A 24,349-nucleotide genomic window follows, 5' to 3' on the forward strand; every position below is an offset into this window, starting at 1 on the left:
GAGGCTACATCATAATATATCCAGGTCAAGTTGGAGAAACCCTGATGCCGATCCAGATGTATTTTAACTTTCAGTCTCATTCAACACTTTATCTGAGATTAGGTTTCCTGTTCTTGGAATACTAGGACAAGGGAGCCAATCAACTCTGTAGTTTAGGAGGGAATTTGAAATTAAGCTATATAACAGAAGAGAGGAATTCAAGACCAACCAGCAATAGTTTGAGAAACCTACTCCCCGCCGCACAAAAAAGCCATACCATGGACTTACAATAAAATAAGTATCCTTCTGTGGAGATTATTTATCTCTTTGTAGAAGTAGAAGTAGTCACAAAGAATTTTCTTGATCTCAAACCTAGTGATACAATCACATCAAACATGATCACATTTATAATGTGTGTACACATCTTTCACTTCTGCCACTTTCTGCCTGTGTAACTGTGGACAAGTCACTTTCTCTCGAGAAGACTCAGTCTCCTGTACTCTAAAAAGGACAGTTGAGCTGGATGATGTCAAAGGCCTCTTCCAGTATCCCTGTTCTACTTATGAGCATGATGTTTTTTCCATTCCCAAGAAAATACAGGAGGAGAGGAAATACTTCAAAGCTATAAGGAAAAGATAAATTTGTGTTTTGGGAAATGGTCCTATCTCTGACATGACAATGAAGCCATGCTGTTTTCATTGGAATTGATGTGTTATAGCATCCTGTCCAGTTGGGCCCGCATTTGTCCTTGCAACCATGCTGTCCTTGGGCTAGGATTGGGTTAGCTGTTCCAGACTCAAGTCGCCCCCGCCTTCTGCTTGATGAAGAAAAAACAATTGCAACCTCAAAAGGGAAGTTTGTTTTTGTGGTTGCTCCTGAAAGTGGCATAACCCCTTTAGACCTCGGCAAATATTAAGCTAATTAAATTGGCTGAATTTAATTGTGGGGAAAAGTTAGTATTGATTTCAGAAGATGGCCCTCTTCTTGCCCTCTTGGAAGGAGTTCCATGTTCTTAGACAAGTTTGTTTTCAGAGAAAATATTAGACCTCTTTTTAAGAAAATCCAATTGTTATTTTTAACTTTGGGACATTTCTTAAATCTCTACTTATACCTGGCTCTAAGTGAGTTTTGGGAAATTCTATTCCACATCTTTAAATATTAAGTATTTGGATCCCTAAATATTCTCCAGATTCACGGATATATAAGGCAGAAGGCATGACTGACTTGAGTCTGGAACAACTAACCAGGTTAAGTAAATGAATAAATGCTTTATTTGACAGATTTATTGAGAACCTTCTGATATCCAGTACCAGGAATGCAAATATCAATAGGACATGGTTCTTGCACTCTGTAAAGTCACAGAAAGCTAGAAGGGCTGGGAGTTACCTGGTTCAGTCCCTTGCTTCACTGAAAGGGAAGGACTACACCACCTTTATATAATCAATATAATATGATTTTTAAAGAATTTGGGGAGTGACCATCATAATTTCCAACTCTGTCCGCCACTAATTCATCTAACCTAATAATTTTTCAAGCCTAAGCCAGACGTGTCTTTGAACTCATCTTGACTTGAACCTTTCTACATGTCTAAAAACTCTTTGGGGCTTAGAGAGGTCCAGTGTCTGTTTCAGGTGACCAAAGCCTTCACTGTCAGCCTCTGCTTAGATGTTCTTTCCTTCCTACAAGTCAGCATCCTTGGCATCACCTGGGAGCTTGAGACCAATGCAGAATCACAGAATCTCCTCCAAACTGTTAAATCAGATTTTGCATTTTAGCCAGATCCCCTGGTGATTCCTAAGCACATTGAGCTTGAGAAGCTCTGTTCTAATGGGTAAAGCCTTTCAATGCTGCCTAGGATTTACCTAAGAGAAGGAATTATGTAGCTATCTTTGCATTAAGGATTCTACCTTTTTAAATTTTTCCAGTTTTATTTTGAAGTTTTCAAACATATGGAAAATTTAGAAGAATTTTATAGCAAAATTTACCAGTATGCTTACCACCTAGATTCTGTCATTAATGTTTTACTCCACTGGCATCATCATATATCCATCTATCCATATCTGCATCCTTCTGCCCATCTATCAGTGCATCTTTTTTTTTTTTGATGCATTTCAAAGACAACAACAGTATACTTTCACCTAAATAAATACCACTGGTATGTATATAATTAACTAGAGTTTGATATTTGTTTGCAGTTTTTTCCTCTTCTGAGGTAAAATTTTACACAATTAAATGTACAAACCATAAGTGTGCATTCTCTAAGTTATGACAAGTGAAATACACTTGCATGTAAATTTCCTACTCTTTACTTTCTTGGGTCTACCCCTTTCTCATAGTTTACAAAAACAAACAACAAAGAAGGAAAAAGAAGAAGGAACAGAGCACCAAGTTATCCACAGAACAATAGTCTGTTCTTCTCCAGCCAGTCAGGTGTTCCCCTCCCCCTCCCACCCCCAGCCACTTCTCACCCCTTCGCTCCATCTCATAGCCAAACTCAGCTAAAAAGCCCACTTAAAATTGAATAAGGTGGTTTATTCTATATTTGCCTTAGGTTCTGACTTGCTGTGCCTGTTCTTAAAGGGACTTACAGCCCTTTTTCATACTAAGAACTTTCAAAATATATAAACGTAGAAACTAATGATATTTGAAGTTAAATTATAGTAAGATTTCCTCACTTGTAAGAAATTACATTTCTCCTCTTTTAATCTTTTGCCATTTCTCCCCGTTTCTTCTGTAGTGTCCTTTAGCTTGAAGTCCAATTCATTTTCTGAAATCTCCCCCAAACTTCTACAAACTTATTATTTTTCAAAGTCACACACCTGTCTAAAATCCTACTTTATTTCTCCTTCAGGAAGTGATCTATCCTGGGAGTGTGGAAGCCAGCCTCAGCCGACCTGTAGACCTTGAGGATACTCTCTCTGTTAGAGGATGAGGTTCTCATGAGGGAAGTTTCAGATCCCTTTTTCACCAGAGCTCAGGAGTTCTAGAGAGAACCGGCATAACTACTGAGGGTTCTGTGCCTTTTTAGAGGGGTAGAAGAACAAAAGCACAATTAATTACATGCTTCAAGTTCTGGGGATAACTTGAGCTCCACCAATATCCATACTAAGAATACTAATTCATAATAGTTATTGAGTGCCCTAATCCAATGTCTTTATAAATATTCTCATCTCCATTTTATAGATAGAAAACGGAGACTCAGAGAGGTTAAGTAGTTTGCCCAAAAGTCAAATAGCCGGTCAGTGATAGAGCCAGGGTGTGGACCAAGATGGTCGAACTCCAAAGCTTCTGTTTTTCCCTTTATCCAGATGGACCCTTGAACCTCTGGATCTTACGCTTAATGAAGGGAGGTGTCAAGAACCTTACAGTAAGAGAATCCGTTATGTTTCCTAGTAATACATATTTTGGAGCCTGGCTGATATGGGAAAGAACTATAAGAACTCAGTTATGACTATTCTGTTATATATCCTTTCAGGGTAGCATATAGAAGGCTGAAGACTGGTTGGTTCTTTTATTAAAATTAAATCTAAAACTTATATAGTAAGTCCTTCCCTGGATATAGCTTACTCTTCACCACTATTATGTCATATTTGGCTAGCCAATTTAGCCAGGGACCCAGTGATCATACACAAGAAAGAAGAGAGATTTTAGATCAAGTGTCTCTTCATGGAGAGATTTGATGGTTCACTAAAATAGATGGCAAGACTGTTTCAGGAATCTAGGTACCAAATATCAATAGAGGTTTTGTTTTGTTTTGAAGTTTTAATTTGGGGACAGTGAAATGGAAGAAGAGGAAAATTTTGCCTGTTAACTTAATAAATTATACATGTTAAGTAATGGTTTTGGAGGATGGAAGATCAGCAGTGAAGAAACTGGGGCATTAACTATAGAAGTAACAGTTTTTCCTAGACCAACAGAAAAGATGAGAAGGAGCCACCTTGCTTCACTGGGCCAGGACTTCTGTCAAGTGTCCCCCTTTGTTAACACTTAATACTTGGCATTTTTAATAATTAAAAAGAATAAAAATTTAAAAGAATAGCTTAAAAGAATAAGTGCAACAAGGTACAAGGATAATAGATGAATAAAACTAGAAAAAATAAATAAAAAAATAATAGCAAATATTAAATTTAAAAGATCCAGGAAATAAGAAAAACAGAGAATTAAGAAGAAAGAAGGCAATGGAATGATAAAAAGGCAGGAGATGGATAAAATTGCATGTGAAATGGCAAAATGAACATTAAAAGCAATTAAGATACACAAGTAGGGCTTCCCTGGTGGTGCAGTGGTTGAGAATCTGCCTGCTAATGCAGGGGACACGGGTTCGAGCCCTAGTCTGGGAAGATCCCACATGCCGCGGAGCAACTAGGCCCGTGAGCCACAACTACTGAGCCTGCGCGTCTGGAGCCTGTGCTCCGCAACAAGAGAGGCCGCGATAGTGAGAGGCCCGCGCACCGCGATGAAGAGTGGCCCCCGCTTGCTGCAACTAGAGAAAGCCCTCGCACAGAAACGAAGACCCAACACAGCCAAAGATAAATTAATTAATTAATTAATTATTTTAAAAAAAGATACACAAGTAGTAAAGAGGACAATAACAACATAAAATAAGCTAGAATGAGTGGTTAAAATAAATAGCCTCCTCTAAGAACATACAAAGATTATAAAACAGATCAAGTAGTAATAAAATAAGGAAGTGGTATAAAGCAGTAAATTAAAGAACAATTGTAAACAATAAGAAGAGAAGATTAACAGGCTAAAATGACATTTAATAATTGTATTATTAATAACTAACACTTTCTGACTTCTTCCCATGTGTTAGGCACTTTACATGCATTAACTTATTTAATTCAATTTTATTAAAATAATTAGGACATTAAAAATGTAAACAAAAAAAGTTTAGTGAGGGATGAAATCAGGCATCAGAACAACAACAATAAAAAAAAGTCTAAAGGTTAGAAAAATATACCTATGGGTGTCAATTTTCATTCCTTATCTGGAGTGATTGTTTTTGCTATTAAATCTCCAAGTACCTGCCCTGGTACTTCTCTAGATTACATGTTCTAGAAGTGCCTGGCACTGTAAATGTTGGTTCTTTACCCCTCTTGTCCTAGTAAGCTTGGCCTTTCCTAGAGACAATTGCTAGTGGTTAAAATTCTCAAGCAGTAGAATCCATGGCCCAGAACCTGTGGCAGTGGGAAAACATCTCATAATCCTACCCATTTTACAGGGTTTAGATCAGAATTATCTTCTCCTAGAAGTTCTTCCTGGTTCCTACATAGTACTTAGTGCGCTGGGCTTGGAATGGGAGTTCTTCTCTGATTCTTTTCTTTACTTCCTCTCAGCCGTAGGTTTCTGAAGAGGATTCTAGTTTGTATCCCAGCCTTCCGTTCAGACTTGGTACACACTAGGTGCTTAATGCATACTTTTTGAAGTGAGCCTACTTGAACCTATTGTCAAGAGGTTTTTCTTTTCTTTCTTTCTTTTTTTGAAAAACCAGCAACCAACTTGTGTCTGGATTTTCTGCCTGCCTGGAACCCCTACACATTTTTGGGTTTCTGTGGTCCAGAAAGAGTTTCTCCCATAAGAGAATGGCTTTTTCTTCTTTTTCTCTCTATTTATCATATCCCAGTACCCATATTTTACCTCCAACTTCCATATACCTTATACCCAATAATCTTTACTAATTCATGCTAGAACTCTTTTATGGGTATGTTCAGAGACCAGGTATCTGTTGCTGTTTCTTCTCTTCCCCATACTTGTCTCTGGGGCAGGTGTTGTCTCTGAAGACTTGGGCTTGATCTACAATTCCTTCATTGATTCATTCATTCATATTCACTCATTCGATCAGCAGGCATTTTCTTGGAATTTACTATTAACCAGTTGTGTTGGGCATTGAGACAGGGTAAATTAAAAAGAGATCAAATGCTTCTTTTCAAGCAACTCCCCATCTTGTCAATCTAAGCAATCAATCTAAGTTGATTGCTATGTTTAACCTCCTTCCTTTGACCTTAATTTTTGTGGAATGGGAAAAACAACTGATTAATACCCTTGACAGGTAATTATATTTTGAAGAGAGTTGTGAAATCACCTGCTAACGCACTATTCTCCAGGCAGAAGAGTCCCTCTTACCTCCATCTTTCTTCCTCAGACCTGGATTTGACCATTAATTGCACTGGTCTTTTTTCCAGTGAGCTGTAGAGGTTGGCCACGACCTTTCAAACACACAAGACAAAGACCCAAATTAGATGTGGACTTTCCTTCCTACACTTTGTTTAAATTTTACATTTACTTTTTTTTCTGATTACAAATTAATATTTAATGTAGAAAATTTGGAGAATGCAGGAAAATCACAAAGAAGAAAATTACTGCTAACTTTTTGCTTGGCAGTCTCCTAGCATTTTGTGTCTAAGTATGTTTTGTGTGGGTGTAGAAAAGTTAGGATCACATGGAACACATCATTTTGTAACCTACTTATTTTACTAAAAATATATTATGAATATTTTCCATATCATTAAACATTCTTCTCAAACATAAGTTTAATAACTGCATAAGAGCTTGTTACCGGGAAAGTCCGTAATTTATTTAATCAGTCTCTACTGTGGAACATTTAAGCTGTTTTCTTTTTTTTTTTTTTTACTATTATTAATAACACTGTGGTAAACATCATAGTACAGAAAATTCAGTACATATTTTGTATTATTTCCTTGAATAAATTCCTAGAAATGGAGCTGCTAGATCAAAGGGTATGAACAAATCTAAGGCCTTTGTGATGTATTATAAACTTTTCTCCTGGAAACTCCTATTAATTTATGGTTCCTACCAGCATTTTTGATCCTTCCCATTTCCTTACATTCTCAATAACAACGTCTTAGCAGTTTTTCAGCCTTTTTCAATTATCACATTATAAAATGCCATCTCATTTTTAGTTTAATTTAATTTGTATCTCTTTGATTTGCTAATGAGATTGAACATTTTTCATCTGTTTGTTAGTCTTTTTTATGCATTCTTGAAATGCTCATGTTTTTCTTATTGATTTCTAAGAACTCTTACACAAGAAAGGTATGATTCCATTTCTCGCTTGGCCAATATTTAGAAAATAGAGAAAATTCTATTTCTCAATGGAGAAGGACTCAGGAGGAATAAGGCCCCAGGTCTCATTCTGTCTATTTCTGTGGAAGGTTCTTCAGAGTGAAAGCTGGATTGTTATCCTAGGAAAACTAAAGGCAGATCTATATGTGATACTGGTGGTGATCTTTAAAAAAAGTTAACCCTGCAATCTGAACTGGCTTGACATTTTCTGTATTTCTAGTCTATGAAAAAACTCAGGACTATAAAATAGAACCCAAGAATTGTCTAAAAGAACCTAGAGATACATTAGTCAGTCAAAACTTTCCTTGAAGATTTACCCTATGTCTAGTGTTCCCCTAAGTATTAGGAGTTGCCAAATAAGTCATTGGCTAGTTTATAGCCAGGTTGAAGAAATAAAGCTACATATAATTTATAAGTTTTCTTACAACCTTAGCTAAACTTAGGTCTAAAAAATGGTCTTTTGAATGACTAGATGTTTTCTCATATTTTGGAGGCTATATCTGTCTCCTTGCATCTTCTTTTACCATCTGAAAAGTAGCACATTCTTCTAGATGATTGAATTTTGATGTCTCACCATCATCACTCCCCTCTGCCCTTCTCATTCCCTGGCAGAACACATATAGAAAAGCCAAGTCAGACTCCTGAGCCCACAGCACAGCTGGAAGATTTCCACTGCAGAGATTGCTGGGACAATCTAAAAGGAAAAAAAAATTAAAATTAAAAAAATCAACCCAGTCTTATACTTGGATGAGAATCTCAGAATAAAAGGGGATATCCCCCAGCATCCACTGAAGATATCTGGGGTGGTGTCAAAGTAACTCAGAATTCTTGAGTACGTAGTTTCCAAGCACTTGCCTTCATTTCATAGGTAAACAGAATTCTCAAAACAATAGTATCATTCCCTAAATAAGGCACAGTAGAGCCTCATGCCCCATTCTAGCACGTTCCCCTCAACATTCTCTGTCTGCCTGTACCCCACAACTTCCCACCATCTCTCCCCCCTACCCTTCTGTTAGCTGTAATGACCCTGCAAACACTAAATGGCATTTGAGTGCATTAAGCAGCAGACTCTCCGGTGACATAGCAATTATGGCTCTGAAATAGATTTGGTGCGTCACGGAAGATAAGGGTTTTGAAAGTTTCTGTTGTGATTATAGCCTGTAACTCCCACAAATAATAGGCTTCAAAATAAGAGCCTGCCAACGGAGCCTTTGTGGCTTTGTCTCAGTGATGGCACGTAAATTGCTATTAATGTCCTAAGTGTACTTGAATATGCCAGTCTTTGGGATGTGAAGTTGGCTCGGTGTCTCTCTTTACGCGACATGTCATTGTTGGTCTGATAATCTGGGGTAATTGCTGTCTCTTGGATGGTCAGGAAAGTGTAAGAGGATTTAGCTTCCTGTGTGATGGTAAATAGCCTCAAGGTTTACACCACGAGTTATGTGTGTGTTCCGTAGCTAGCCACTGTTTCTCGCTCAGGTGTGTATACAATTCCTGTGTGTACCCTGCGTAGATAATAGCCTTTCAACAAAGCCACGGCAAAATCAAAGGTTATGAAACTAAAATGAAGAATCTGGAGCTGTCTGTATCAGCCAATCAGATAATTTATACTGAGAGTAAAAAAAATACCCTTTGCTTGAATTTTTCAGATTTGGCTGTATGAGTAAATATAATTATCTATTGTCTTATAGAGCTACTCTTTTCCAGCATCTGCAGCATCTGTGTGTGTATGCACATTTTTTAGGTGCCATAAGTATTTTCTGAACACGTATTAGCTCTACGTCAGTATGATAAAGTGTGTGGAAATTATGTGTGTTTTTGTGCAGTGTGTGTGGATGTGTGTAAGTGTGCGTGTGCTTTAGTTTTGCAGGGCTGGGTGTAGAGGATGTTTATTCAGATATAAATAGTTTTCTGCACTAAGACACCTCTATTTAGCTAAAGCAAGCTGAGCTTATTTTTCTTTGTCTCTGAAAAGTTAAATAAAACAAATTTGAAGTTTTCACTTCCTGTATGTACATTTAACCTAAGGCCCCCCTAGACCTGTGGAACACGGAAACATTATATGTAACTGTCCCATTTGCACTTTGAGCAGAAATCTAAAAGCATCCCAGCCTTAAACTTGGAAATGTACACTACCTCGTATCCTGTGCAAGCTATGAAAGGTTCAACCCAGACCATCCTCTGTGTCTCAAGTGCCTTATGTGGCAGTATTAATTCTGGGCCTTCACAACAGATGAATTAAAGAAGGATGAAGTTAAGAAGGTTCCAAAATAGATCTTGATCTTGGAGTTGACCTATATGTGCACGTACTTCAGTCGTGTGGCGCTGGGAGCTGGCAGGATGGTGCACTGTGATGGTGCTGTAATTTTGCAGTTGGATTTTGACTGAGTGCCCTTGAGTGCATGCCAGATACAGTTGGAGATAATGACTTGTAATAAGAGAGTTCACATTCATACCAAGTGAACATGGATCAGGGTTACCATCTGACTATACAGGTCTCAGCCCAGGACTTCGCATCGCCAGTGTAAGGTAAACTGTGTTAACTAACAAGGTGGTACCACACACAGTGATGTCTCAGAAGTATAACCCCCGAGGAATACAGTTTGTCTTGTCCAAAACCAGGTTTGGTAAGGTGGATTGAGGCTCGAGAGTAGAAGGTATTAGAATCCCCTGAAAGAATTCTCTGAGGCCAGTCTTGTGGTTCATAGGTTCTAGCACCTTAATAAGCAGCGCATAGATTCCCAGAAGGTGAACTTGAGAGCATGAGGCATCTGCCTTCCGCCCTGAGATCAGTAGCAGCCATGCTCTGCACTTCATGCACCCCAAGCTTTTGAAACCTGAAATGTCCAGAAGCTGTGGCATATAGTGGGGACTCAGTTTGGCAAATTCTAGTTTCTGAGTCGTAGATTCCTGGCCTGAGAAGAATAGATGTTCACACTGAGTTTATGTACCATTATATATTCATCAGCCAAAGTAAGAGAATTATTATTACGATTCTTATATAACTACAAAGTTACAATGGGTACCAGCGTACAGATGGCCTTACAGACACAGGGACAGGCGCCAAAAGAAGCTTTCAAAGCATTCATTTCTCTATTGGTTCAACTCAAGTACTTAATTGAGCAGTTGCTCTAGCAGACATGATCCTTGTCTTCTAATGGCTTGTGGTTGAATGATTTATCATCTTACTGAAGATAAAAATCAAAGCCTGCCAGCCTTGGCATGATCAAGCCATCCCATTCTCCAGGCCCGTCTTGCTGCGCTCACCACTCTGCTCCTGTGCCCCATTCTTTCAGGCCTTCTTTCAGTTCCTTGGAGCCTTTGGACAGGTTTCTCCTTCTGCCTAGAAGGCTGTTTGCCCCACTCTTTACTTGTCTATTCTCTGTTCACTTTTAGGCTGACTTTCCAGAAGCCCCAACCTCAATGAGTTCCCTGTTCCTCTGTCTCATAGCACTTATTACCATCTGGGATCTATATTTGTTCTTTTGATATGTTTCGAATGTCTATTTTCCACAAGATAGCAAGCTCCATGAGGGCAGACGCCACATTTTTTTAAAATGTGCTGTATCTACCACAGTATGCCTAGTACATAGTATGAGGTAGGCACTGAACACGTATTTGTAGATTTTAAGAATTAAAGGATTGCAGCTAATAAGATCTGGTGCTCAAGTGGATATTTACATAAATAAAAGCTGCACGTGGTTAAATGTCAACATGAAAGGTCAAGAGGTCAGTGGTACTAGAATGTAGAGAAGTGGGTGATGGTTTGCCCTGAAGCGACTTGCAGAAAGGAGGTAGCCCTCAGGCTGGGCCATGAAAGAAGATATGGATTCCTAGAGACCAGAGAAGGGGGTAGGCAAAGGCAAAAACCTCTCACTTGACTTCTCTGTAGAGTAGGAAGGAATCTCACTTTGGCAGTGAGAAATCTGTTATTTCTTCAGAGCAGCTTAAAGTACTAACGTCTGTTCTCTACCAGGGTATCTGTTCTCTACCAGGGTATCTGTTCTCTGCCAGGAATGGCTAATGATACTGCTGATCTTTCTTAACCGTCACGGCAAAATCTCTGGGCTCAAGAGGCTGTGGTGGGAAGCAGACTAGCAAGGGGTATGGTGGTGTGACTTGGGTGTAAGGTCACCAGGGACTGACCTAGTGGTAAGTGGCAATCAGAGAGGATACCCCCGATAGGCAGGGGACCATGGAAACAGGAATCCTAGAGCCAGCGGCATGGGATAATCCAGGCAGGACCAACTTCAGGGAAATGTGATGGCAGGCAGTAGTTGGTGGGCTGAGGTTCCAGAGCAGGATTTCATTTACAAGAGCAAGTCACTACCTCATTGTTTTTTTAAAAAAATTGAAGTATAGTTGGTTTACAATGTTTTGTTAGTTTCAGGTGTACAGCAAAGTGATTCAGTTATACATATATGTATGTATATGTTCTTTTTTCAGATTCTTTTCCCATGTAGGTTATTACATAATATTGAGTATAGTTCCCTGTGCTATACAGTAGGTCCTTGTTTATCTATTTTATACATAGTAGTGTATGTATGTCACTACCTCATTCTTAAATGAACTGTGATAAATAGGGCACTAAGCAGAAGCTAGGCAAGGGCTTGGTAGAGATGAGCCACAAGGAAGACATCCCCTGTATGAAGATACAGGTGCAGAAGGTCAAAGCAAGAAAAGCAGCAAAATTTATTCTAGCCAAACTAGGCTACAATAAAAAATTTTTGGCTGAGAGTACATGTTCTTCCCAGACAGGGTTACCCAGATTTAGCAAATGAAAATACTGCATGGGACATACTTACACTAAAAAATTATTTGTTGTTTATCTAAAATTCAAATTCAACTGGGTATCCTGTATTTTATCTGGCAATCCCAGGTCCCATGGTGGAAGCTCTATCTGCATGTGGGTCTCAGCCCTCGAGAGACTAAAGATGGGCAAAGACCTACAGGCCACTTTGGGACTATGTCTATTTTGTACATTTTTCTGATTCCCAGGATGCCTGAGGTGGTGACTAGGAGACCGTTCCAGATGCAGGGTGGGATATCTTCCTGCTCCTTGTGCCCTGTGGAGAACGCTCCTTGTGCCCTGTGGAGATCACTCCTTGTTAAGATGGAATTGCAACAGGCAGTATCCAATGTTTTTCTCAATTGGTTTCCCTAAAAAGAAAACAGAACAATATAAATATGAATCATAGTTACTTGTTTGGGATAAGCTATGAAGTACCAGATCTCCTTGATGCCTACTTATTAGCAAGAGAAACGTTCACTTCCTAGGTGTAAAAGTTACCTTGAACCCTGGTGCTACCTCTGCTTTGCATCTTGAATATTTTCTAGGTATACACAGCTCTTTACATGTAGTCAGACTGAACTGTGGAGGTCAGGGACCTGATACCCTTCTCTATGTCCATACCCACGATGGAGGATGGATGTTACAGTGCCACTAAATGTTTATTTACTTCTTCTTATGTTCCTCCAAGAGATATTTATTAAAATCTACGCTGTGTCAAGCACCGTGGTAGGAACTTTGGAATCAAAGATAAGTTCCATAGCCCTGTTCTCATGGTCCAGATGTGTGAAAGAACAAATGCAATATGGCGGCACAGGTGTTGTGATAGAGGTGCATCCTGACAGGGAGGTGGGGGGGACGGGGGATGACTTGGAGGGCTTATAGGAGGAAGAAAAGTTGCCAGGGGTCAGATACAGGTGCAAGGATACTTAAACTCAGTCTTGAAAAAGAGCCAAGGCAAGAGTGGCAAGTAAATGGATGAGTGGGTCATTGTATTCAAGGGGAAAGAAACAGGCATGAAATGGCAGCTCTGTTACAGGAATTTCTAAGTACCCTGATATGGTTGAAGTATTAAACCTGAGCATTGAGTTGAAGAGTCAGCAAGGTCCAGGACATGATAGACCTGATGAGGACATTGAACCTCACCTTGAGGCCAGTAGGAAGCCACTGAAGGTTTAAACAAGGAGGTGACATGATCAAAACTACATTTGTGAAAGATCACGCTGAGGGCAGCTGGAGAGAGAACTGTAGGGGTGCCAGAATAGCCATGGGTCTGTTTACTGTTGTAAAATTTCCCAGGGAAATTTTGAATCCTTTGTCCCTAAGGGGGCTTTCCAGTAGCATTTTTTCATCCCAGAGCATCTCTTGGGAAGTGCTCACAGTATAATCTTGGGAAAAGTCTATGCATATCAGGAAAACATAGTTCTGTCTTGATGGAACAATGTTGGATCTAGGGTGTGACTCCACTGTGTGAGCTGATGTCTCCCCTGATAAATGGTGGTTGTGTGTGTGCTTGTATGTGCAAGTGTGTGTGTGTGTGTGTGTGTGTGTGTGTGTGTGTGTGTGTGGAGAGAGAGAGGGAGAGAGGATGCATCCATGTTTCTTTGTTATTCTTGCTGGCTGGCCCCGCCAGGGCCTGGGTTATTGAGGGCCTGGAGCACGTCCACCTCCTCACCCTTGCTGAAGGCATTGCTGGTGATGGCATCTGGCCCACATGCAGATCAAGCTCAACTCGGTGCTGACCTCAGCCGGTTTGTGGCACCTCGGTGTATTTCTGGGTTGCAAATGAGAGTTTCTTAGTGCCAGGCTCGCTTGGGCTGTCACATCAGGTGATGAATTCTCTGCATCAACCGTGTACTGCTAAGGTAAGCTCAGAGGAAGAGTGGGAAAAAGAGCAGGATGGGACCAGCGGTTCTCACTCAGCCCAGCAGCCGCTGCTCTGGGCGAAAAGGGGTACTGGCTCCGCAACAGCGAGGGAGAGGCAGGTGGCCCCCTGAGTTCTGGCTCGAGGAGGGCAACCGAGGAGAGGGAAGTCAGGGCTTAAGCTGCAGTTCTGTGCTCCTGTGTCTGTCAGGAGGAAGCGTGCGGGTTTTGCCATCCACCGTCGCTCCATCCCCAGCTGCATGGCTAACTTCCTCTCCCTCCTCTGGTAGGCGTGCTTTGCCTTATCCATTAGATGGGATTCTGGCAAAATGTGGTGTCTATCAAGTTATGTGGGTAGGATAGAGAGTAGTCATTTTTGTTCCTGAAACATTTTGTTCCCAAATGCCTTGAATTTGTGTTTTGAAAGTCCAGATTTTCTTAACTAGGAAATCTACTGCATTTTGTCCTAATTCTATATTCTATTAGCTTCCACTTCATGAGGTTCCAGGTCAAGCCTGCTGCTGGCTTAGGTTTCCCCTGGTGGAATTAAATGTTACACCAAGTCTTGCTTCCCAGGCCACAGGCTACAGAATTAACCTGAAAGAACTGGGTGTAAATGTGAACTCTCTCCCATGACGGATGCTTTGAGATAAAAAGGGCATATTTGGCTTTACAGATTCCCACCCCTGTAACCCCTCAGGGTGGTTTGCAACAACAGCATTTTACAAAGTGAGTGTGTCCCTTGAAAGGCTGGATTGCATCGGAGAGCGAAGGAGGAAGTTGGGGTGCAGAAGAAAAATTAAAACAGAGGTCTTATTTTCCCGCCACCTCACACGGTTGTTAATGAGACCATCTTTGACTCTCACTGTTCCCAGAGATAAATAAACACACAATGGCGGTGTTTCCTACTTAATATTCACCCGCAGTGGAGGAAGAGGGAAGGAATTGCTCCCCGGGGTTAACGTAGCAGTAAGCGAGGTCAGCTGTTTCCCAAACGGTGCAGCCTCTGAACGTCTTACATTAAAGCTGGAATGATACAGCTGAAACAGCCGAAGTGATTTACGGGAAACCCGGTTAGGGTGGATTTGCTCGCAGTTTCTGATCTCATGGAGGTTTTAGCAGCCGCAGCAGGAGCACGGACAGACAATATGCCAGGGTAGAAAGCACCTCCAGAGAAAAGAATCCTTCAGCATTTCCCAGTGTTAGACTCGTTTGTTCTAGAAAGTACTTGCATTCATCTAACTTGAAACCCATAGGCTACAGTGTCCTGAATTTAGCAAGAAATCAAGGGTCATAGCTGGGATATCCTGGGGTAGGGTGACCCGGGACTGAAAGTCTCCCATTCCATTAAATCCCAGAGTCCTGGGCAAACTGGGGCAGTTAGTCACCCCATCTGAAGTGTGTGTGCATATGTGTCTGTGTGTGTGTTTGTGGATGGAGGGGGAGTGAAGAAAAGGCAGTTAAAGAGATTTGTTTTTTTTTGTTTGTTTGTTTTGTTTTTTTTTTGACTTCTTAGTGCAATTCCCTCAATAGTTGTTCTAAAGCATGGTCTTTCAACCTTGACACGAGTAACATTTGGGGCAGCATAATTCTTTTTTTTTTTTTTAATTTTATAGCTACTTTATTTGTTTATTTATTATTTATTTTTGGCTGTGTTGGGTCTTCGGTTCGTGCGAGGGCTTTCTCTAGTTGCGGCAAGCGGGGGCCACTCTTCATCGCGGTGCGGGGACCGCTCTTCATCGCAGTGCGCAGGCCTTTCACTATCGCGGCCCCTCCCGCTGCGGGGCACAGGCTCCAGACGCGCAGGCTCAGTAGTTGTGGCTCACGGGCCTAGTTGCTCCGCGGCACGTGGGATCTTCCCAGACCAGGGCTCGAACCCGTGTCCCCTGCATTAGCAGGCAGATTCCCAACCACTGCGCCACCAGGGAAGCCCAAGAGATTTGTTTTATGTCTTTATTTTTTAATAAGGTTTTTTAAGGTTTTATATACTCTTCTTCACCAGGCCAACTAGCATAATTAAAATGCTGGTTTTGGTATCAGGCTGAACTAATTCCTGTTTCCACCATCTGTGAGCTCTCTCTCCCCTCTGGCATCCTGAGCACTGGTCTGAGAAAACAGAACTTTTGAAGGAAAGAGATCAAATGTCTGCTGTTTGAGTTATTTCAGCTCAGAGATGACTCAAAAAGAAGTCTCCTAGAACCTTCTGGTCAATATACAGCGCCTTGCTAATTCCCTGCTAATGAAACGCCACAGAGCTCATTTTTTTTTTACTAATGGCTTCATTTGGGGCACCACTTATTGTTATTTTAATGGAATTATAGTATGGCTCAACAATGGTAGTGGTGGTTATTTGTGAGCAATGTAATGACATGCCTTTGTGGCACGTGCTATGACATGGACACTAGCTGCTTTAGAGAGCTTCCTCCCCTACTTGTCTCATACCAGGTCGAGTCTAAGATACATGACATTTTTCCTCTTTTATAAGCACCTCACTCTCTGCTTTATGATGTTGTGCTTATGGAGCTCCTGGAAAGTTTCCTAAAATTCCATGCTACCCAGCAAACACACACACACACACACACACACCTTCCAGTCTATTTAATTAATGAGTTAATTTATTTATTTATCTACCTATCTATCTGATAAACATACACATGTTAAAAAATTATTAGGATACGTATCAAAATGCTAAGAGTAATTATCTCTGGGTAGTAGGATTATGGCTATTGTACTCTTTGTTCTTTACAATTCTCCTATTTTCAAATATGATATTGCATGCATAATCGCAAACATTGTATTTGCAAATATCATATAAGCATATCTCACTTTTATCATCAGAAAAGATAAATGATGCTAAAGGATTTTCTTCAGGGAAAAATAAACAGAACCATGACTCTCAAATCAGCCTAAACTGGTACCAAAAGAATACATGTGTTCTTGGTTGAGAGGGGAGGCTGAGTAAGATATTGTCACTCTGGTGACCAACCTAAATGTGGAAATTGAATTAATTCTTTTCTTGATTCTGATCATCCTACAGAGTCTTAGGCCCCAAAAGATAGCAAAGCCTCCTGTTATAAGAGAAAGAATTCTCATTTTCCCCTCATTGTTCTCTTTCTAATCTCTCTTTCACAAACAACAGGGGAAATGGCCTCCCACAGAAAAGGGGAGCGGGAGGAGCTGCCTGACTCAGTTAAGAGATGGAGATTTGAACTTGAGAGCAGTTATTCGTTGATCCAAGAGTGAGGGGCTGTGTTCCTGGCATTGCCCAGGATGACCTTTTGCCCGCTTAGTGTCCAGATCTGCTCTTAAAGTGAGGTGTGTGGGGAAAAACCTACCCTCATGCTGAAGTAATTGGTGGGAGCTGCTCTGAATGAAAAGCCTGGCTTTCCTGGGAACATTGGAGCATCATTTGGGTGAGCCAATGACAGAGAGAGCCCAATGGATGAAAAGGGCAGAGAAAAAGGAGCCTGATTCAAAGGTTAGGAAGCCTGTGTTCTGTCTCAGTCGGAATCCGGAAGCCTGATTTTCTCTTACGCCTGTGCTTTCTTATGAATGAAACGTGAATGGATGTTTCCCGGCACCTACAAGTGCCAGCCATGCTCCTGAGTACTGTGGATTATACTAGGGCGGAAGCTGTGGTCCCTCCCAAATGGCAATAATCATACCTGCCCCAGGTACCCCCACCTACTTCAGGGAATAAAAGGAGAGGAAAGTACAATAAAAATAATTTACCAGGACTCCCTAAAATCTGGTCTGTTCAGTATTAACATTTCCAGCGTTGAGAGTCTATTAACTTCAAAGGAACCCAGTGACTGGGGAAAAGAGGCCTTTTAGCACATTTACAGTTCAGTGCTTTAATATATGTAAACAATCATGAATCAACCATTGTAGCAAATCATTCTTCAGCTATTTAATGGTGGGGTATTTTTTGAAAGAGGTGGTCATTAAAACAAATCCTTTTAGGACAATTTTATTGTTTTAATGCATCTGGACTTAGAGTCTTAGAAGATGATCTACAAATACAGATCAAACTTGTAGCTTCCTGTCTTACCACCTTTTTAGATATAGTCACACAGACCAGTCCTTATGGTGTTGGCACCATTGTTTTACCTGTTTTATTCGTCTGATCACCCGCTTTTCAAGGCTCACTTCGGAGAATCCCTCCTCCATGAAGCCTTTGCTGATACTGCATCAAGAGGAGATACTGCCTTCATTTGAAGCTTCATGACAACTGGGCTGTACCATGTATTAGGTTCTGCCTGGCATTATAGTTCATTCGTCTGCTTGTCTCATCCGCATCCTTGAGGACATGAGCTGTATCTCACTCATCATTATATACCCTCGAGCAGCTAGAACAGAACCTTGCATAGAACAGGTGCCTGGGATCCCATAATACAGGGAGCATCCAGTGCTGGAAAGGACCCGAGAAAGCATTTGAGCTAATCTTTTAATTTTTCTAAAGGGGAACCCAAGGCCAAACAGGGGGAAGTGCTTCTCCAGAGCCAATAGCTCATTGTTGCCAGGGTCAGAACTAGAACTCGGTCCCTTGGCCTGCAGGGCAGCTGCCGTCATCCTAGAGCACACACAACAATCATCTGGTGGCTTGGACTGAATTACAAAGCCTGTGAGAAGCGAGAGGTGCTAATACTGTGTCCAGAGGCTCGCTGGGAGGAACCAAACTCATCTGAGGGTGGGGGAGGTGGGTATCATCGACCACAATCATAGCCGCCCCTTGGATGAGTGTTCCCGTGTGCCAGGCACTGTGCTCGGCCCTTTACCCAAGTTGCCTTATTGTCGTTGTCTGCTCAGAACAGCCACCCGATCTCAGAGGACTGACTTCTCTCCCTTTTTCCCTTCTAGGCTAATGGAGGTTGGCAGGACGCTACTACCCCTTCATCAGTGACCTCCCCTACAGAAGGCCCTGGCAGTGTTCACTCTGATACCTCCAACTGATCTCCCAGCAGTCGCATCCCGGCTGACCCTGTGCTCCAGTCGGGGCCGGGCCAGGAGGGAGGGTTTCTCAACGCTGAAGCGGTCAGACTGGAGGTCGAAGCAATCAGCACACACAATAAGAGTCTCCTTCTCTTCTCTTCTTTGGGATGCTGTTTCAGCCAATCTGGACACTTCTTTATACTCTCTTCCCTTTTTTTCTGGGTAGAAGCCACCCTTCCCTGCCTCCAGCTGTCAGCCTGGTGTCCATCATCTTCCCCTCCCCTTTCTCTCTGTCCTAGACTCCCTGGGTCCCTGCCCTCTATTACATCCCTGAAGGATATTTTCAACAATTAGAGGAATTTAACGAGGAAAAACAATACAAAGAAAATAATAAAAGTGTTGGTATGTTTTCATGCTGGTGGTTTGAGGAGCGAAATTTACCTCCCTCGGATCCCTTGCTGCCTCTGTTAACAGGCAGCCCTTCTCTGTTTCTCTCGTTCCTCTCACTACCTCTTAGCAGGAGTACGCCACATTGCCCTACTCATTCCAGGCTGCCCTGCCTCCTCTTGCTCTTCCCTCTCTGGGGACGATTCTGATTAGAACACAATTCCTCCTCTTCCTTCTCAGCCCCAGGTATTCTTTGGGGGCTGCCATTGCTGGGCTTCTAAAAGTGCCACCGTTTCTGGTTTCACCTCTGCTAGGTTGGTTCCCAGCAGGAAGTCAGGCAGCAAGAGAAGCCTCAAGGAACAAGAAGGGCGGAATTCCTAGAGGCTTTTACATCTTCCCAGTAACAGCTCTTGGTTTCAGAGGGACAGTCTTTGGAGACCGTGCAGTAAGCGGTGTTCAGAATCTACTGCAGAACCAGGTCTGAGTTAGGCATGGTGGTGAATGCATCACTAAGGAGTAGAAGGTTCTTATCCTGCAACCCTTTACCTATTCCCTTTCTCTCTCTCTCTCTCTCTCTCTCTCTCTCTCTCTCTCTCTCTCTCACACACACACACACACACACACACACAAGCATACAAACGTAGGCATGTGCACAGCCTCACACATTCACTTGCCCCAAATCAGTCACATGCCACATTCAAATACCTATATTAGTAACCATAGCATTATACCTTGTGAGCCCAAGAGAGGGAATTAACAACTCTGAGTGAAGGTCACTGACACAGAGAAGCAGCATGTGCCTGGGGCTTCCAGGCCCCCAGCATGCACACACCAGAACGACATACACAGGACTTGATCATGATGAAGGCCAGGTTTCCAGTATAAACTAATCCTGTTCTCACCACCTCTGGAGCTCTCAGCGAGCCACACACAGTACTTACAAGGTCTACAGTGGATTTGGTTCTGTTTTGGTTTTGTGTTTATGTTAGGGACATTGCATTAATTATCCAAACTGTTATACGACACCACATTCTTGTCCTGGAGCAGAAAGGTGTATAAGAACATGGCTCGAGCAAACTTTTTGCTTGCTTACTTTGAAGACCTGAGAGTGATGGGGAACAGGGAGGTCATGCTTTCAGTGAAATCATCCATGATTTTTATTCCCTGGTAATATCTGAGAGTGAAGAGTAGATACTAGAAAGCTGTCCTCATGTCGCCTGTGCTCCCATTCTTCATAGCCAACTGTGCCAGCAATAAACATGGCAGCTCTGTCACTTGATTAAGTGGGAGGTGGTCAGATCTCTTGGTGCCTCATTTTCTTCATCTGTAAAATGGGGGTTATTACGCCTGGCTCACCAAGAGGCTTGTGAGAGACAAGAAGTTGATTTCATTCATATCTAATCTGTAACTGTGAAGTCAGGGGAAGAAACATCCCTAAGATAAACTGGTTCATGCCACATAGGGACAATAAATGGTTTTCCTGTTCTAACTTCTGGTTAACATTAGTACCCTGAGGTCATCAGCCTGACGACAAAGAGAAGGGTTAGTGTTGTTCCTTCTGTTTGTTTGTTTTGGTCTGCTTGGTTTCTTAGAATAGAGATGTTTCTAAATTGGAAAAAACGGGACCTGGTTCTCTTAGCTTGTACTTGAATCCAGTTATGTGGCCTTGTAACTACTTAGTCCCTGTCACATCTACTATGTTTGAGAGGCCTCCGGGAGAGGTATAAGACCCTGAGGGTTGAGAGTGGCCAGCTAACAAGGTCATGGACATTCTGCACGGCACTTCAGTAATGATTAGAAAATGTTCTGTGTGTGGGTGTTGGGAGGTGGGGGGTTAACCTAACGAACTAGAAGGTATGTGTATTTGAAGGAAATGCAAAAAGTAAATATTTGGCAAGATGGCATTATGCCTGGATGACTAAGAGTAGTAGATAGACTCTCTTCTAACCTATGCCATAATCAGAACAGGACTTGATAAAGAGGATTCCTGGAAGGAGCCATCTTGTGACCATTCTACAGTGATTACAACCAGTGGAGAACTTTGTCTGAGTGGCAGGGATCTATTGAAACTACCCACAGAGGAATATGGTGGGATCGCATCCCCCTGATTAGGGGCAAAGTACAAAAGGGACATAAAAGGGTTCTCTTGGAAACAGGAAGAATGATTCCAGATTTGGGTTGAATGATTGCCATTTTAAGTTGATGAAAGAGATCAGAGCAGTGCTACCTTTGCACAGGCAGTTTCTCTCCCTGCAAGAGTTTGCACTGATCACCTCTCACAGCATCTTCCCCACCTAGCACTTCATGCAGTGCTCTTCGCATCCAGTACCTTTCCCACAATTTCCCCTCCTCGCCTACGATCACATCCAACATGGCGGCCACCGCATCTCTTTGCATTAAGCGAAGCGTGAGAACACTGGCTGCGGAAGGATGGGGATGGAAAGAGCGTGCCTCTGGAAATACAGCTCCCTGGGAATTCGTATTAGGTCAATCCTACAGATACCAAAATGTGCCCCAAGACTCCTTCATTTTCTGATGGAAGTGGGGGCGCTCCATTTTCCCTGGCAGATTTCCCCTGAGAAATGATACTAGCCCTAGGGTTTGCCCACCTTGTAACTCTTCATCACATCCTCCTTTTCATCCCTAACTCCTCCCCCTGGCTTGGTATTGACTCCTGTGCGGTACTTTTGCCAAGTGACACCTTTACGTTTATTTTTTGTTTTGCTGTGGTGGTGGTTCTTTATTTACTGTTTGCCTTTTTCTCTCACATATCTTTCCCTGCCCCTCTTTCCTTCTGACTTTTATTTTTCTGCCCAGAAAAACCTGACTTCGATACCAAAAAAAGATGAAACTACAGAAACTCAAATTTAAAAAAAAAAACTTAAAAAAAAAACACAAAAAAATACTCAACGATTCTTTCAGCTTTATTAACATTTTCCATTGTTTCTTGCGACTCGTGTCTCGTTCTTTGTAGTATTGATGATGAACATTTGATAATGAATGTTCTTGTATATTCAGATAAAGAAAAAAAAACCAAAAAAGCGGTCTGAATTTAATAGTGTTTATAATAAAAATTTTAAAAATGACCCTCATAGCACGCAAAACAGGATGGGGAATTTCCCCTCTTCTTTCTGTGACAATGCACATCATTCCTGCATTAGTTTTTAACACCGAACTACCTACATTCACCATTTCCCCCATTTTTCTTTTATTTTCTTGCATTTGTGAATTAGTTCAAGAATGCTAGAAAAGTGTCGAGTTGTGCACATCCATTTCCTGTTTCACAATGTTTAAAAGTGACAGTAATTCATTTTGTAAACTAAAAAAAAAAAAAAAAAAAAAGGTTGGAATAGTGAGCATAATAGGTACAGCCTAACACGTTATTATGTTTATTAACTTTGAGACCCAGAAATAAATTCTTTTCTTTTCTTTCTTCTGCTCTTTAAAATATAAAAAAGAAATTATGTTTTGTTTTGTGTTATTTTTGGTTTGTTTATGGGGGGGCTTTTTTTAATTGTCAGGATTATAGTCTTGCTGTTTTTATTCCTTAAATATGTATTTGAGGTGATGTGAAAAGATGACATTTGTAGAATAGGCTGTTTCCTTGTACTTCTGTTTGTTTCAGAATTCAGTTGACTTCAAAGATCAAGCCCACAATGATGTCATATTTTTCACCTGCATTTTTTGGAGTGTGTGGCATTCTTGCAATCCCTGAGAGAAACAAAGGCAAGGACTTGAGTTTTCTTTTTAGCCCTTTAACAATTCAAGGAATTGGTCCAGGGGACCTTTATATACTGTAGGGAAAGGTTTTTGCCTTGGTTGATTGTGAATGACACAATAAAATGCTTTCTTTTCTTTCTTCCTGATTAATAACAACGTTCCACGACTCTTTCCAGCTAGAGAGGATTTTTTTCTTCCAGTAGAATCCCACAGGAGATCCTGGTGGGATGTGCACCATTGGCTGAGTAGACTAGATCCAGGAAGCCGTCCTAGAGTCATTTGGCCGAATGATCTTTTGAGCCAGACTCAGTGCTATTGTTACAGTGCTGAGCAGTTACACCTGATTCATTGGCAGTGCACCTCTTATTAACCTCTGATTTAGGCAGCTGCTTAAAGCAAATTGTCAAACTGGCTTGATTTGGAATGTTTTTGTTAAGTTAGGGGAGAAAAGAAAGCAATATTATCTGGAGGAACCTTAATTTAAATGTTTTTCATTCAACAAATGATTAAGCATTCAGAAAGCAGCCAGAACCCAAGCAAGAAAAGTTAGCAACACTTTAGGAAGTGTTTCTACCCAAACGCTTGCAGTCTTGTTTTTAAGTCATAACAAAATAATGACAAGCTTTTCACATCACCTTTATGGTTTCAATCCCTAGCTCAAAGCTTTCTGGAATCTTTTATTTTTTTGTAAACATTTTTTTTTCTTTTGTTAAAATTAATAAAAACATTCAATGTTTTCCCCCTTTTCTCTCTTTTTACTTTTCTTTCCTTTGGCGTTTTCAATTATTTTGAAGTGCTTTCCTTTGGTTTTTGGTTTTATTCTCCCGCTCCCCCTCCCCTGTTCTTATTATTCAGAGTATAAACCTGCAAAGCTCTGCTCTGTTTTGGTTTTGAAAGTTTAAGCTTTCCTGCTTCTGTGAGAGCACAGGCTTCTGTCCCTTTTGATTCCAACTGAAATTTTGTGTTCTCTAATGATACTAACACGGTGTAGGTTTTACAGTCTCCTAATTTGTACTGGTAATGCATATTCCAAATAAATAGTTTCTTTTGTTGCAAAAAAGCATACTTGTATTTTGTGTAAATTTATACCTGCTGGAAACTTGTCTTTCCCCAAAGTAAGACGTGGGTTAGTGTGGCTTTAAACTGTGGCCCTCATCATTTTAAAGTCTACATTGACAGTGGGGCAAATGACCTTGTGTCACTTACCCCGAAGTAAGAAGGAAGGGAGAGAGGGAGAGAGGGAAAGAAGGATCTTTTATGTGCAAATATTAGCTGTGCTATAGGAAGGCAGAGCACCCCGTCTTGTCTGTTTGTCTGTGATTAGCTCCCATCCACCAAGCACCAGTTAAAATATCAGGGTGATGTTCCAGAATAAATTCTAAGTTTCTGAGTCACAGCTGTTTGCCCAGTGGTTCTCCTTTCCTTCTCTTTGTCTGCTGTGATCTGGTCATAAGGAAAACTGTGGTACCCAAGAGATGCTTCAGGGGAAGGAATCTAGGTTAGAAACACTACCCAGTTGTAGGCTCTCAGAATTATGCTAGCTAGATGCCACTCCATTAGATGTACACGCCTACCGTGTGTTATGTCTTCCAT

At 41.3% G+C, this 24,349-nt stretch overlaps 1 protein-coding gene across 3 annotated transcripts in view; it reads left to right on the top strand.

Moving 5' to 3' along the window:
* The window catches only part of PBX1 (PBX homeobox 1), a 284,661-nt gene extending 260,851 nt beyond the window's left edge, over nt 1-23,810 (top strand). For 2 of the 3 annotated variants that reach the window (XM_007191072.2, XM_057528710.1), the window contains one exon: nt 18,578-23,810. Coding sequence is in view for 2 of the 3 variants with exons in the window: in XM_057528710.1 (XP_057384693.1) it covers nt 18,578-18,670 (93 nt within the window). In the remaining variant the exon portion in view is untranslated. The remainder of the gene's footprint in view (nt 1-18,577) is intronic. The other variant, XM_057528729.1, reaches the window with a different exon arrangement.
* The last annotated feature ends 539 nt before the right edge of the window (nt 23,811-24,349 follow it).

This window comes from Balaenoptera acutorostrata, chromosome 1, assembly GCF_949987535.1.
Source record: "Balaenoptera acutorostrata chromosome 1, mBalAcu1.1, whole genome shotgun sequence".
In the NCBI taxonomy this organism is placed as follows: Eukaryota; Metazoa; Chordata; class Mammalia; order Artiodactyla; family Balaenopteridae; genus Balaenoptera; species Balaenoptera acutorostrata.